This window comes from Botrytis porri (genome assembly GCF_014898465.1).
Source record: "Botrytis porri strain MUCL 3234 chromosome Unknown BPOR_007, whole genome shotgun sequence".
NCBI lineage: Eukaryota > Fungi > Ascomycota > Leotiomycetes > Helotiales > Sclerotiniaceae > Botrytis > Botrytis porri.
The window spans coordinates 887789-903692 of NW_024066081.1; the positions used below are offsets into that span (position 1 = coordinate 887789).

Genomic DNA, 15904 nt, shown 5'->3' on the forward strand with positions numbered 1-15904 from the left:
AAATCTTCTCTCCTGTCTTCTCGCAAATGTGAATTGAATTAGAGAACCCTCGAGTTGACATATCAGACCGAGTGAGAAAGCTGTGGTATACAGGCAGTGCGCAGTTGTTAAGTCATTATACTCATTAACTTTTAAACAGCATTTGGAACGTCCTGGCATCCTACCTAGCTGCTGATCATCACCTGCCGCCATGATTTTGGAGACGAGTCTTCACGTCAGTTTCGTTCGGTACTTAGGTACCATTGTCCTACTGTACTCTGCGCATGTTCTATATCGAGGCTTATCCATCAGATGGAAGTTTCGGAAGTTGCAAGCACAAGGCATGGTGAGTAGTTGATGGTTGAATCTCAAGTATAGTTTGCGCAAAGCACTTACACGAGGAATAGCCTGTCCCTAAACCATACTCTATCCTGCTTGGTCATATCCCCTTGATGAAGGCATTACGGGAAGGACTCCCAAGTGACGCTCATGATACATATGTTGCTCGTAAATTGAGCCTCAACTGGAAAGACTACTTCCCTGATGCGAGTAGTCCGCCTCCTTTGGCTTATCTGGATCTATGGCCCTTCTTATCTCGGCCGCTCATCATGGTCTTCAGTCCCCAGGCCTGCGCTCAACTCACTCAGGACACACCACAGCCAAGACACTCGTTAATTCGATGGTCTCTGACTCCACTGACGGGTGGCAAGGATTTGACATCCGTAGATACGTCCACTCACCGAGTGTGGCGTTCTAGGTTAAACCCAGGCTTTTCACCAAAGAATCTGATATCGCAGATGGATATGTTGCTTGAGGAGGTCACGATTTTTGTACAAAAGTTGAAAGCTAAAGTAGGAGAGAATAAAAATTGGGGAGACTCGTTTACAATTTATGAAGATGTTGTGAGTTTGACGTTTGACATCATTTTTCGAAGTGTTTTGTAAGCAACCTCCTGATGTGTATACTGAAAACAATGCATTAATGCCCCGCGTAGAGACTATAAAACCAATGAACAGACCAAAGGCTCAGGCCCTCTCTTCGGATCCATGATGCAGCTGATCAAATATGTGAAGAAACCAAACCTGATGTCGAAGCTCGAGCGTTGGTTGCCCGCTTATAGAAACGATGTTTCCCACGGCACAAAGACTATCAACGACATATTAGTGCCTCATATTCAAGCACGCATCGCAGATAAAGTCAAGACGGATGGTCGCAAAACGGTTGTCGATCTTTGTCTCGAACATATTCCGGCAGAATCCAACGAGAAGAAACCCGTGCAGGCTAGTTTAGAGTACATCGAACTTGTTTTGTCTCAGGTTAAAGTATTCATCCTGGCTGGACATCACACAACCGCTCAAGCAATGTGAGTTCTATTCCAACGCTACTACCACCAATTGACAGCTCACTTAGAGGGGATGGATTATCGATACCTACAGAGGCTTTTAGACAAGTTGCTAGTCTCAATACTGATGTTTTTTTATAGATGCTGGGTGCTCTACGAAATCCACAAGTATCCAGATGTACTTCAGCAGCTCCGTTCCGAGCATGACGAAGTTCTGAGCTCCAACCCCGAGCAGGCTGCTGAGATACTCTCGAAACAGCCACATAAATTGAAAGGCCTGCACTACACCCACGCTACTATCAAAGAGACACTTCGAGTACATGCTTTGGGCCAGACACATCGTGAAGGAAGCCCTGGCTTTAATTTTCTAATCGACGATATCGTTTATCCTACGGAAGGCATGATCATACAAACCGTGCCTGCTGCTACTCAAGCACGCCCAGATCTCTGGCCTCGCGTCAAGGAGTTTTTACCGGAACGCTTTCTCGTTGCCGAAGGCCATGATCTTTATCCACCTAAAAATGCTTGGCGACCATTCGAGTTGGGAAACACAAGATGCATTGGTGAAGAACTGGCTATGATGGAAATCAAGCTCATCCTAGTCCTCACCCTGCGGAACCTTGAATTTGATTTCACTTCGAAAGAATTAAACAAGCTACAGTACGTAGAAGTCCTCTGCCCTTGTCTCCAAGAACTCCAAATGTCACAGTTCCTTCAACTAATAAATTTTCAGGGAGGGGGAAAGCACACCCGATACGGTAGATGGTAATCGTGTATATCGTGTTGGAAATGGTCTTGGCTACATCAAGGATAATTTGATCACCTCTGTAAAGCTTAGATGAATATCAACTTTACAGAAGCAACCCTAAGCGTTGTCCTCTAATCTCTTTTAGGCTTGATTTTGAATAATGATAGAAAAGTATAGTCGATCGAATTCAATCAAATCTTTAATAATCTTTCATGTGCTTGCATATAGCTCTATTTCACTAAAAATCGGCTTTATAAGAGAAATAGATTTTATTATATGATATAAGCAAGTGGTTTAGTATAATATCTATTATGAAGCTCTACAAATAGAGTTATCCCTTTACTGAGTGCGCGTGCCAACATCCTTCAACACATATATCTGACCATAGAGATCCGTAACATCGACGAATAGTCGTAGAGCATCCATCAGGTCGCCATGTCCCAGTTCCTTTTCCAACAATGTCATCGCCATATCTAGCCCGCGCCGTTCATACTCAGCAATCCACAGGAGCTCCGACTTGACATCGTTACTGGCGAATTCAGTTTTCTCAGCGCAATCCCAGAACTCGGGAAAGCCGACGGAGTTGAGGGAACGCTCCTCCGCATCGCGTGATAGCGATCCATAGTCGTTGTACATGCGACAAAGGCTGGACAGGTGACGACAGGCGTCCTCAGAAAGATATGTAGTTCGTGCAGAGACTAATGTGCCGATAGTGCGAGTCTGCTTGGTGCTAGATAAGGCATGGAGTACTAGACACTCAAAGAAGATGAAGGAGAACGGGCAAGAGGTGTGGTCGGCCGAAGTACCCCGCACCCAGGAGTAGAAGGATCGATTCGGATTGCGGTACTGTAGAGGCTGATTTTTGTTGACCTCGTGGGCATAATCGCCTCCATTATGGATACTCCCATTCTCATGAGGTCTCGATTGTGCACGTAGACGATAGTTGTCTTCGGCCTGCATGATGTGCGCTAGGAGGAAGGTCTGTAGATTTGAAGCAAGCCGCGCTTGGAGCCGGCCGGGACTTGATAGGACAGCCGGGTGTTCCATGATCTGCCTTTTGAATTGAGAGAGCACACTCTTCACATTCTCCAGCGAGGGCCTATCTCCCAAGCCGGTTTTCTGGCCTGGGTCAAAAATACCATCAATATGGCTGTTAGAAGACGATCCAACGTTTTTTACACTAAAATCAGCCTCATCATGGCCATTGTTCAAGTCTTTGGTCTTACAATTGGCTACATTGCTCTGAGGGGTGATGTGGGGATCCGTAAAGAGTTGCCTAACAACTTGGCGAACAGAATCTAAATCTGTTTCAAAGTATCTTTCTATAATGCCCTCCATATACTCGTCTGCGTGGAAATTCAAGATAGACAATACCATCATCTCGTACAGAACGGAGAGACTGGTGCAGCAGCCACGGGCCGCTGCACATAATATGAGTGCTAGCGGTATGATAAAGACGTACTTGTCTTTGCCCTTTGCTGTCCGTGGGAAGATGTTGGTCGGGTGCCGCTGCAAGGATTGCAGAGCAAAGCACGCCTGCATCTCGGCAATCTGGAAGGTGCTTGGTTTTGTGTCACGGAACAGAGCAGTGAGAGCCATAAGATCCCCGGTCTTGTGCATATCCATCAGGACTTTTTCGGGAACTAGGAACCCTTTGCCTTCCAGGGACGCTCCGATCATAGAAACGGTTTCGGGTTCCACCAAGAAAGGTACTTCGACTAGCGAGGCAGCCAAGCAGTATGCTTCGCTTAGTATGCCCGAACTGTATGTCACCTTTTCAATCCACATATACTGGCCTTTAGTCCATTCGTCTCTGTGTGAATGGAGGAAAGACTTCCCCAAGGCGACAGAGGATATGATCTTTCCCTTATCTAGTTGTCTAACAAAAGGCAATTTGAGCAACGATGATAAAGCTAAGATGCTGTATGACGTTATTTCGCAAACTCCAGCCCAAGAACCATTCTTTTGCTGAGTATTAAGTATGCGCATAAGGATCTGAAGCAAAATCATGGGTATTTGCTCCTTTAGACTGGGATTCTCTTCAAATACCATCTGAGCAACCTCTCCATTGCGGTAGAGGAGATCGAAAGCGCGGGCCATCAGCATCATCCAATATAGATTGTTACGGTGCTTGAATTATAGTGAGTTTGGTTGCCCCATAAGATGGGTTCAGACTTACCCATTTCTCCTTCACGTTCTCGTTGAATGCTTGGCTTGCCAGGAACTGGACTGTTTTGCTAATCTGCGGCACGTACTGAGCGCGGTCGTCCCGGTCCAAAAAGAAGATGAGAACATTGCAGTTGGCACTAAAACTAGGGTTACGTTCTCCCCGATATGTCAAAAAGTGTTCTTTGCCTTCGAATGCCTGAATAACGCCTTCGGCGCTGCTGCTATGACCTAGGTAACACAAGGTCTCCAAGCCCTTGGACGTGTCATCCACGTCTGGCAAGATCCCGGGAGCTTTTTGGTTGGCCGTTAGCACATACCATTCGCAGATCTCTTCATGGTGGGTTAAGTGGGAGCATGTAGAGCATGACGGGCTTGTCATGCTGGAATCAGATACTTACCAAAACCAAGAAGTCCCTTCTGTTGCTCCAGTGTATTTTGTAGTAGGTTTATAAGTACTGATGTATCAGACGGGTTTGCCGACACACCGACTGCCGCAAGTGTGGGGATGACCTATGGTTAAAAACTCAGTTTTCAAAGATTGTTTCATTTTCCGTGCGATTGCGACTCACCCAACTGATTTCAAATATAGTCGTTGGCCAGGCACATGGCACACCCCCACCGTGAATCCCATTATCTCGACTTACGACGTCTCTAAGGTAGGATTCGGACCGAGGGTCCCAAACTGAAACGTTCATCAGATATGCAGCCGTAGCTCTTTTGCGGTCAGCTTTATAGTTGCTACCCGAGATACTGGGTGTCACCACTTACGCAGGAGAGTTCATCATTGAACCATTTCGCTCTCGCCATTGACTGACATTGTCAAAATCAATGTGGCCGATAAAAGCTTCGAGAGAATGATACAAAGTGGATTTCATTTTGTAAATCGTCGAAGGCGGAATCTTGGCCAGCTTGGCATCTCGCACAGCGCGCAGAGCACTAAGTTGTGGAAATTTTATCGAAACACCTTCGCCTTCAAGTAGACCCAGGAGTGAAATAATCAGAATCTCCTGCCCAACCTGGTCCGTCGAGTCCATGTCCCATTCATTCAATAACTTCTTGAGTGCAACCTGAGCTTTCTGGGATCTGAGCTGCCAGTCATGGCTGTCAGGCTGAACCTGCAAGTGCCGAACCAGAGATAGTAGGGCTGCTGCTGTATTCAAAATTCCATCGACTGGCGTGGCATAAGACTCCCAAGCACCAGACGGTAGCTGTTGTGCCAACACAAACTCAAAGCATTCTGGAAACAACCACACGCTAGCTGAGTTGTTTCCAGACTTCGTCTTGGGAATTTTCACCATAGAAAGCCATGCTGTATCATATAATGAAGAAGACATTGACCCGAACCCTTTTCCCGAGATTGAAGAGCACTGTGCTGCTAATTTGGCGAGCAATGCTCGCGCTTGCTTCTGGTAAGAGCTGGAGACACTCATGATTTCTTTCGAAAATAGGAATATTATTCACAAATATTATAACCTAATTAATAGTGTTGCATTTATAACTATATAAAGTACTCTCATATGAATGGATCTATGCTTCTTATATAATCTAACTTCTTTTCCTTATAGAATTACCTATGTTTAATTCAGACCTGTATCTTTAAGTCTATTTTCTAATCTTTATAGCTTTTGGCGTTACTTGAAGTCTGACTATACTTGCTGAAAATCCTTTAGATTCCTGTATTTGAAGCGCAATTTCATAATATCCAGGCATGCTAAAACCATGGCACTTTTAATTAGTATGCGTGCTCTCGGTCACTGTTCCAGATCGGACCATTCTAGTGATAATTAGCAGAATCACTGGACAGTAGCTTTACTCGTGTGCTGTTCCTTGCACGATAAAGGGCCCACCAGCCTGGCTAGACATGCTGGTTCTAATGCCCTTGTCAATCATAATCTCTTCAATCGCATTCATAAATAAAGCACCCAGAAATGAAGTATCACCCCTCACTGTAATCATTTCAAAAAGATTGGCAGGCTATAGCACTTTGGCATGCACTAGGCACAGCAAAGCTACCCCTGCCGCTATCTGTGCAATGTAAACGTAGTGCAGAAACGAGGGGATATCCCTTCCTTTACTAGAAGGTGTGATTTTTGGAGGCTGCAAAGAGTTCTGGGGTGTACCCTAAGACTTCCTTTAGATCTCATCTTCAGATCTTGATAGGATATCCCTTCCCTTATCAGAAGGTGTCATTTTGAAGTCTGCAAAAAGAATTGGTGTGTATCCTCAGACTTCTTTTGGATCTCATCTTCAGATAATGGCAGTAGCTTTAAGCCTGTATCCTGCTAAGCAGATGTACCATGTAATAATCTGTATCTGGAATAATCTGTATACAAAGTAGACGAATACATTTAATTTGCTTTGATGTTGCAAGTATGAATGAATACTCTCAGGTATAACAAGGGACACTAGGTCTAGAACATAAAGATCATTCAGATCATCATTTACTAACTCGGGGGTGGAGTGCTCTGACCATACCTACTAGTCAGCGAGTCAGTGCGGATGATCGGAAGAGCTAACAGGGGCGGATCATTTTGAAGAGGATCGGAATATCACGTTGTTGCTTGATTGGACAGGTCCGCTGGCTTTCCGCCGTTATCTCGTATGCGGCGCCCGATCAACTCCACAATGATAATCAATTGATGCTAAGTTCACAATGTGTACGTAGATATTTGACTAAGCGCGACATATGCCATCTGCGGGGGCAGCGGCCCAACCCCGCACAATTAATTCAACCCATCACACGAGCTAAAGTGTGCTAGTCGATCACATGCCTTTAAAGGGTATAGAAAAGGGTGCTGGTCTCGAAGAGGCATATAAGGTATAATGAGATTGGTTCTAAGAGAGGGGTAGTTTTCCGTCAATTTGATCAGCAAGGACAGTTGTCTGCAGATTGCGCTGTAGAAGGCTGAGCACCAACCTTGTCAACGACAACTGGGGTACAACTTTCTCTTTCTACGCGCTTTCTGCGGAAGAAATACGCGATAAAGAACGAGGGTTTTAGGCTATTCAGGCGAGTAATTTTGAAGGTTTGAATTAATAGAGATAGAAATTACCTCTTGCGGTATTACCGATCACGTGATGAAACCAATCATGTTCGGATAAATCAGATTAGATCATTATAATCATTACAGTCATATAAAAAAAGTCTCTCCGATAAATACGACCTTGTAAATATATGAATATAATAGATAGAAATAATTAAAAAGATTAGCTACTATAGCGATAAATATTATGAGACATGATAATTAATCATCGATATTATAGAATTTCTCTAAATAGAACTAAAAGATAAGTAAATGAATACTTCTCTTAGACTAAATCATACTAGTTAGATAATAATACGAGTTTTTCTTTTAATATAATAGCGTTAATAATCTTTTTATTTCTTGAATAAAATTGATATTTTTTAGCTTCAATAGTGATACAGTAATGAATTTTCTATAAAAGTAAGACTTTTTATTATCTCTTTATAATTAATTTTAACGTGGTTTAACACCGAGTGCACCATATTACCGAGTGCACCACGAATTTTACATACAAATACGTCTGTGCGTAACCGTGCACTTTCTTTATTTAATAATATAATTTTTCAAAATTTTAAATTGTAACATTTAATTATATAAATATTATAAAAATTTAATTATTTATTAAAAATTTGAATTAATATAGTAGTTATTATAGGAATAGTTTTTTTGTAACGAAAATCGTGACAATTTCCACTTTTTATAGAATATAATAGAAATTTTTATATAGAAACTTAATACTTTTATAAAAAAATATTTTCTTATTAATAAATCTTTTTTGTTTTTTAAAAAATATTGATTAAGTATTAAAATATGAATATTAGGAAAAGGCTAATTTTGGTGTATTTTGAAGTGGTGCATTCGGTGATATGGTGCACTCGGTGTTAAACCACGTTATTTAAAGAAAGATATAAGTAGATTCATTTTCATTATTTTTAAGAAATTTTCAGCTATTCTACGCAGATAAATATTTCTTTTTTTTTCTTCTTTCTTTTTTGCTTTTCAAAAGAAATCGATAATTTTCGATCATTTAAAGAATTATAAAATACTTTAATTTCCTTGAAAGAAAAAATACTTTTAGGAGAATTCTATCACGAAATGAGGTGGCTTGCGATAACCCGGACCTCAACTCTTACTGTTCTTTGACGAGATCAAGATCACGGAGCGTTTCTTATGTACTTCAATCTCATTGCGGTTCTGGCCCATAGCAGCTAAACTATTAGTGCCCTAATCTACCGACTTAACTCAGCACAACATCACAAGTTAATTGCAAGTTGCGAAGACATACCTCGAGAATATCCTGTACGCAACAAGAGTTGAATTTTGTCCTATTATGGATCTCTTTCAGATCACTATAACCCAACCCCCGGATCTGCTGAGAACGCTGTGCTATGCTCTCCCTTTTGTCTTATTTCTGTACGGCATAGTTGATGCGTTTTTGACCAGTAATGCTGTGCGAAAACAAGCCCAGTATCCCCTCGTCGGCACTCCTGTATCGTTCTTTCCCAAGTCTCTATTGAATCTACTTTATACCTGCAGAGCAACGAATCTTGCCCAGTATGGCTACGAAAAGGTATGTCTATTTCATACTTGAGAAAAATGCTGCTACGATACTGAGGAAAGACATTTCAAACAGTACAAAAATAAGGCATTTCAAATCATGCGAAATGAAGGACAAATTGTTGTTTTACCAGTCACATTGCTGGAAGAGCTCAGCCGCCTACCGGCCAACGTCGCAGAAGGAACTGCGGCGCTCAATGGCGATCTCGTAGGCTCATTCACAGGCGTCGACCTAATCCTCGAGAATAGACTTCATCACTCCATTGTCCAGCGGAAGTTGACACCACGTCTTCCGCTGCTCCTGCCTCAGATGGAAAAAGCTGTCCACGAGGGTTTCGCTCAGTTCATGCCTGATAGCGAAGACTGGACGGTTTTCCAGCCTTACAAGGCGTTGGCCTATGTTTCTGCCCGTCTCAATGCCGAGCCCATTGTTGGTCCTGCCTTCTCTAATGATCATAATTGGCTGCATACCGCCGTTGAATTTACCGAGAACTGTAAGTCTAAGTCTATCTTTTCTGGCAGAAGCTCCTTCTGAATTGCGCTCAACTGAAGAATTCGCAGTATTCCGTACTGTGGTAGTGTTACGCAGTGTGCCGCTATGGATGCGACCTGTGGTATCGCGCTTACTTCCGTCTTATTGGGCGGGGTGGAAGATCCTTCGAAATGGCCAGAAACTGTTGCGCCCAAAAATACAGGAACTCATTGATATGAACGATAGCGGAGATTGGCAGCCCGAGAATGAGAAAGCCGAGGACCTCAACGTGCTTAGCTGGCTTAGTGGCCTGGCTAAAGGACGTGACCGTAATGCTGACATCATTGGGCACGTAATGATCATGGTGGCCCTTGCAACTGTTCACACTACATTACTGCGTATGGTCAACGTTATCTACGATGTAGTAGATGCTGGGCCAAAGCTACAGCAGGAACTTCTCGACGAAATTGAAGCAGTTGCTCGACAAGGCTGGTCTAGCAATTCATATGACGCACTCAGCAAGATGGACAGTGTAATGCGGGAATCTCAACGCATATCTCCGCCGACTACAATGGGAATGAAGCGGTTGTTCAAGCAGTCATACACATTTCAGGATGGCACACACATCAAAGCAGGTACATACGTGGCAATGCCTGTATTTGCCATTGAGAATGACCCTTCCAATACGACGAATCCGAAGGAGTTTGATGGCTTGCGAGCTTACCGAGCTGCACAAGCTGGGGATCCAAGCTCGGCGCACGAACACCTGTTCTCGACGCCAGGACCCAGCTTCCTCAATTTTGGCTACGGTAAAACAGCATGTCCTGGAAGATTCTTTGCTAGTGTGGTGGTCAAGATGGTTATGGTAAAGGCATTTACAGAGTATGAATTCAAATTCCTCCCAGGAACAGGGCGCCCTAAGAACATACTAGCTCACGAATTTCTCTTCACTTGGCCTTGGACAAAGATGCAGGTTCGGCGTAGGTCCAAAGGGACTTGCCCTTTTTAATATCACTAGTTTGAAATTTACCTTCCAACTCGATTGTGTCAACGGTAGATTGAAACAGTTTTGCAATTAAATTCGATGATAAAGATTATGGTTTTTATTCACACAGAATTTCAATTGCTGTGCATCAAAAAATCTCCAAAACTTGCATGGGAATATGTCTTCAGATAAGTATTCATAAGGGTGAAAGTCTCATTCTGTCAGCGATATCTCCAAAAAACTTAGTTCCGCTTTTCATAGCATTCTAGTTTTGGTCCATTTAATAGCGAAAGGATTGGGCGGCGTATTGATTCTCCCATCCTCCTTCTCTACCATCTCATCTTAGGGTCAAGATGGACCACCTGTATCCTGAAAATTCTCTTAATATCTCGTTTATTTTTATCCTCGATATACGACGGAATAGTAAAATCCTTTGATTCATCATATTACTGCCTATTCTGTTCGGACCGTGACCCCCCTCGTGACAGAAATCCCATTTTGCAAATTGGATGGCATGGAAGTAACTTCACTGCTATGAGACACGTGGGCCTCCTGAATTCCTGTTTTTGACCAGTTTTCGATGCGGTGAAGCTCTACTTGTGATTCTGTGAACTGGTTCTTATTTGGGTCGTTGGATGTTGAAGACTCGTAGATCCTGTGACTTCGCCCTCCACTGCCACGACCGGAAAGGCTAAAGAAGCTGCGGGCACTGCGGAAAAATGACTCGAGACCCTTTCCACTTGTGAACAGTGGCCCGTAAGTCGGTAAACTTGCAGCTAGAATGGAGACGTTGGGTTCAACAACAAGAAAGATGTACTGTTTCGATTGATTGGCTATAGTCATCTCCTTTTAGCATCATTCTGGACGTAGATGGTCTCAGGGTCAGGAGACTAATTACTTACCGACTCGCGCGTAGGCATTTGACGAGATGACTTCCTGGATAGACTCCCGCAGCAGAACTGTTCGCACTATAGAAGCCACAGCGCAGAACGCACCCAGCCAGAAGATCATGATAATGGCCATTTTACGATTTCTCTTCATGTTGAGTCGAGATATGGCTGGAATGGGAAGACATAGCACAAGTATATCGAGCGTAAAGCTAGTGGCCACCTGCGCCAGACCAAAGGCTGTGTCATTAAATCGTAGGGATACCTTTGTAAGTGGGAACGCGACTGGGTCAATCTGAAATAGCACAAGCATGAAAAACAAAAAGCACCAGACAGATATGAGCCCAATCGCGCACCACACAATGGTCTTGAAAAGAGGCGTCACGAAGATGCGTTTGTAGAACAGCAATACTCCTATTTTGACCGTAGCTAGTGGCCACTGTATATAGACAGACGAAATATAAACCAACTGAATTAATCGTCGTTAATTAGTCATGGAAAGTAGGCTTACAGGGACAAATAAACGGTTTCAAGTACCTCTAGGGAAGCTTCAGTGCCAGTGACGAAGTCGACATTATAGTAGTTGATTCCGGACTTGCTGGCATAGACCCAAACTAGGATACTAAGTGCTAGAGAAAGAAACCAAGAAATGAAGATGAAGTGGTCATCCGCGAGGAACGGTTGCTTAGATTTGAGACGAGCCAAGACACGCAGCCATATCGCAACCGCCGATATGATTGGGAAGATGATAGTGACAATAATGAGGGCTGTAGTAACCAGCGACGGGCTCTTAGTTGAGGTTGTTTGATCCATTCTGTGCAGCTCGAGTTATACACACATATATTAAAGTTTGATGGTGATCACTTGTGCACTTATACCGAATGTACTTTAATAAGCGTAGTATTATCCTCTTTACATTTCTCTTTGGCAGGATTCAAGCCCATGAATTTTCTAAACGCTTCGAGAATGCCCCCAGCAATTAGTGAGATTAACCACATCATAAAATCACTAATAACAATAAATAACCATTTGATAGATAGTTAGAAAATTGATCCGAACGAGCGCTTAGTAGTAGGACATACTATCATATCACGAGATAGTGGGTGTGGCCTCAAGTCTCGATGCCCGGCAGAACTGATAACCTGATCAGATAAGCCATCTAGCCAGTCTCTTGCCACCTCATGCAGTCACATCAACTAGGGTTGTTGTGACGGATTACCATGGCAAGTAACCGTTCCGAATGCTCGTACACTTACCACCAACCACAAGTTGAATCAAGAATAGGTGTCACCGTAGGTTCAATTAATTGATTACATCTAATGAGATATGGGATAAGCTGCAGCAAGTCTCTTGTAGGCTCAAATATCAGCATTCCCAAGCCCAGGCTATCTGGGAAATTTATCTTCACATCTGCACGTCGCAGAAATTACCATTCATAGTTTTCCACAGGAAAACATTTACGCGATTCGTGTGTCAGATAAAAGTCCTTCTGCAGGGGTTGAAATTACGTGAGGAAAAAAATGTCCATCACTAACGGCTTACCTACTGGGTCTAAGAGTGCATGGATTCTGCAGCGAAAAGAGCGGGCCGTACCAAGGGGGGCGCCTTTAGACGAGACATTCTCGGAATTGATCGCTGCATTAGATCTTGTAAGCTGACTTTCAGCTGTACGTATGAGACAACCCTCCAGGATTGAAGGAGCGCATACTATCTTCCCAACTTTTCTCGTGTAAGAAAATAGGAAGTGGGAATGCCTATAAGAGTAGGGTTACAGTCAATCTCACTGCAGAATATGACCTTCCCCTTTCTACAGTCCATCAACCACGTCTTTAAAGATTTCTCTTCACCTCCTAGTTAGATTTTCGACTTTTAATGTATCATTGCAGAAATCAATAAAATCTAAATGCATGTTCATATCCAACGTGATATGTAAGTTTGCGAATGCGACATTCTTATCAAAAAGACTCGCCTCCAGCCAGGTAGAATATGGAGCTGTAGATACCGGGCTAGCGTAGCGAAGCGGGGTCAGCCCCGCCTCCGCACATCAAAGAAGCATTGCACGACCTAGAGATTGGATACAATGCCCATCTCGGCTTGACGTCAAAAAACCCTACAGCTATGAATCCGTTTTCTAGGGTTTATTGAATCAGTATTCCGATGTTATCTAAATGATGTCTAACCCTGCTGTTAATAAACGCGAGGACGGAGTCTATCTCAAAGTATACCGTCGGCACAAAACTCCGGCATTATAGAATCTAACAGTATGACTAATATAGCACAGGCGTTGAGATGTCGATAAGTTCGTTCTTTTCTGGGATGTCTGCGAGGTTAGATCATATTGCAAAATATCAATTTTGACACGAAAATTGACATCAAGAAATTTCCAGTTGACAATATGGTGCCCCACCTTAACCCCACCAATATCTCGTCTTTCGATGCCACTGATTTTGGGCAGAGGTTAGACAGCTACCGCTTGATATGGTACGCGGTAGCATTTGGGCTCATTGCGAGCATGGTCTTTGTCTTCAACAGTCAAAAGAACTACGATGATGGCCTCCTCACTGTCAATAAGCGCTTTCCATGGGAACCTTCCTTCTTCGCTCGATTTCGTTGGATCAGCAAAGCTGATGTGATTCTTGAAGAAGCAGATATTCAGGCAAATGGTCGGCCATATCGTCTTGCGCGGGGTGATACGGATCAGATCGTTCTGCCGGTGGATATGATCCCTGAGCTGAATGCCCTGGGTATCACCGTCTTAAATAGTCGCGAATCTCATTCATTTAGTCTCCTGGGGCACTTGACTGGTATGGATGTGGTCCGCCATACCAGTTTCCATGTACGAGTATTGCTTTCTTATATCAGCCCCGCCCTTCCTGGGCTATTCGCTGTGACAGGGGCGAGAATATCGGCAGCTATTTTGATGGAGTTTCCAAAGAGTAACAAATGGACTGTTATGAAGCTGCACAAAGGAGTGGTTCGGTGCATCGGAGAGGCAATTGCTCTGTCTTTGTTCGGAGTGAAAATGACGGAGAATAATCCAGAGCTCGTACATCTTACTCATGAGCATACAAATAACGGTAAGGCCATCATTCTTCCGCTCGATCTTGCCACTGATATTTCCGAAATGCTAGTTTTTCAAGTGTGCTTCGCACTGCGCTGTGTGCCTCAAATATTACAACCAGCACTCCTTTGGCTTCTTCCCGCCAAATGGCGCTTACTCAGTAGCTGGGCCAAGTTTAGGAGTTATGTTATACCCAGAGTAGAGCAGTTAAAAGAAGAAAGGATCAAAGACGAAAACAAGGGCTTGGAGTCAATTAACCCAGATGTCATCTCGTGGATGGTAGAAGATGGCCGAAACGAGCTGGAACGCGACCCTAAAGTTCTTACCACTCTTGTAGGATCCATAGCAGCTGGCTCGACGTATAGTATTACCAACTTCTGTTGCCGTACTATCTTAGATTTGATAGCCCATCCGGAAACACTAGAGATTATTTGTGATGAAATCCGTCAGAAGCATGCCGAAATTGGCGGTCGCTGGACTTGGGAACATTTGAACAGTCTGGAAAAGCTTGAGTCAGCCATGAAAGAATCTTCTCGCCTTACGCCAGGGACGCTACTCATTTATAGCCGCGTTGTCAAGAAAGATCACGTCCTCTCCAATGGGATCAATCTTAAGAAGGGTCAATTCATCACAATGTCTGCCTCTCAGCGTTCTATGAACCCTGAAATCTTTGAAAATCCTTTAGAATACAACGGTCTACGCTTTTGTGCAGCGGACAAGATCGAGGAGCATCGTGCCAAGCCATTTAGCAGTATCAATACCGATACGCTTACTTGGGGTGCAGGCAGATGGGCTTGCCCAGGCCGCATCATCACTGATATGTCAGCAAAGATCCTGCTTGTAAAGCTTTTGGATGAGTTTGAGTTTGCTTTCCCTGGGGGCAAGCCCTTGAGACGGTCCGTCATGCATGAATTCCTCTTTTTCAATCCAGAAAGCGATTTACTCGTGCGACGACGGGAAGACGCTTTGGGGATTGTGTTCGTCCAGTAGACAAGCCGATCCAATGTTTATAAGACCTATGGTATTGCTTGTTGCGCTCGGTCTTATCTAAATCTTTCTATTGGGGTGTAGAGATTAGGCACTTGTCGCGTCACACAATCTAGCAAGATCTAATCGTTTAATTTGACAAGCGAAACGTAGCCACTTGAGTCAATTTACTTAAACTCTTTTCCGTAAGGGTCTACAATATGGTTATTCTGTAGTATATTACATCTGATTCGATTATAACGAAGACTAAATATTTATATCACTCCCCTCATCTCTTCAATCCCTGTTTGATATGGTTTTATCATTATTATAAGTATTTTGGGTTTTGGAAAGAAAGAAACCACACAAACACTACCGACAATTGGAATCAACAATAGTCCTATTTTTTTTGATACGGGTTAGCTTTAAGGTGGTTCTTGTTTGATGACATGTAATATAATGTCACCCTGAAAGCTCAAGCTGGATGACTAGATTTATGACTTCCTCAACAATCGACAGAACCAATGAGATGGTTTCGAATGGTGGCATTCGCGACAAGGTCCTAATGATTTTTCTTCTCATACAAATGTAAGGACCGGGGAATCTATCTATTGCGGGCAGGTTAACTGCCATACCCACTCGAAAGAAACAAATTAGTAGGTGACAGGAATTATGAGAACCCTACCAAAGCATTTAGCCTATATAATTTTCC

General features: G+C 43.4%; 5 protein-coding genes across 5 annotated transcripts; 3 read left to right on the forward strand and 2 right to left on the reverse strand.

The window, feature by feature from the left end:
• Window positions 1-10: 10 nt before the first annotated feature.
• EAF01_005594 (uncharacterized protein) lies at window positions 11-2282 on the forward strand. Its single transcript, XM_038913848.1, has 6 exons — window positions 11-85; window positions 140-325; window positions 387-919; window positions 974-1342; window positions 1463-1981; window positions 2055-2282. The coding sequence occupies exons 2-6, from the start codon at window positions 191-193 to the stop codon at window positions 2161-2163; spliced, it is 1665 nt and encodes a 554-aa protein (XP_038770297.1). The 5' UTR covers window positions 11-85; window positions 140-190; the 3' UTR covers window positions 2164-2282.
• A 126-nt stretch (window positions 2283-2408) lies between these two features.
• On the reverse strand, window positions 2409-5668 carry EAF01_005595 (uncharacterized protein; the record flags this gene model as incomplete). The annotated part of the gene is made up of 5 exons (XM_038913849.1): window positions 2409-4199; window positions 4249-4529; window positions 4637-4748; window positions 4808-4952; window positions 5007-5668. 5 exons carry the CDS (start codon window positions 5666-5668, stop codon window positions 2409-2411), a joined length of 2991 nt encoding a protein of 996 aa, XP_038770298.1.
• A 2586-nt stretch (window positions 5669-8254) lies between these two features.
• EAF01_005596 (uncharacterized protein) lies at window positions 8255-10405 on the forward strand. Its single transcript, XM_038913850.1, has 3 exons — window positions 8255-8834; window positions 8898-9315; window positions 9383-10405. Exons 1-3 carry the CDS (start codon window positions 8595-8597, stop codon window positions 10300-10302), a joined length of 1578 nt encoding a protein of 525 aa, XP_038770299.1. The 5' UTR covers window positions 8255-8594; the 3' UTR covers window positions 10303-10405.
• Window positions 10406-10731: 326 nt separating this feature from the next.
• On the reverse strand, window positions 10732-11978 carry EAF01_005597 (uncharacterized protein; the record flags this gene model as incomplete). The annotated part of the gene is made up of 3 exons (XM_038913851.1): window positions 10732-11111; window positions 11181-11634; window positions 11703-11978. 3 exons carry the CDS (start codon window positions 11976-11978, stop codon window positions 10732-10734), a joined length of 1110 nt encoding a protein of 369 aa, XP_038770300.1.
• A 1582-nt stretch (window positions 11979-13560) lies between these two features.
• EAF01_005598 (uncharacterized protein) lies at window positions 13561-15216 on the forward strand (the record flags this gene model as incomplete). Its single annotated transcript, XM_038913852.1, has 2 exons — window positions 13561-14242; window positions 14297-15216. The coding sequence occupies 2 exons, from the start codon at window positions 13561-13563 to the stop codon at window positions 15214-15216; spliced, it is 1602 nt and encodes a 533-aa protein (XP_038770301.1).
• Between the last annotated feature and the right edge of the window lie 688 nt (window positions 15217-15904).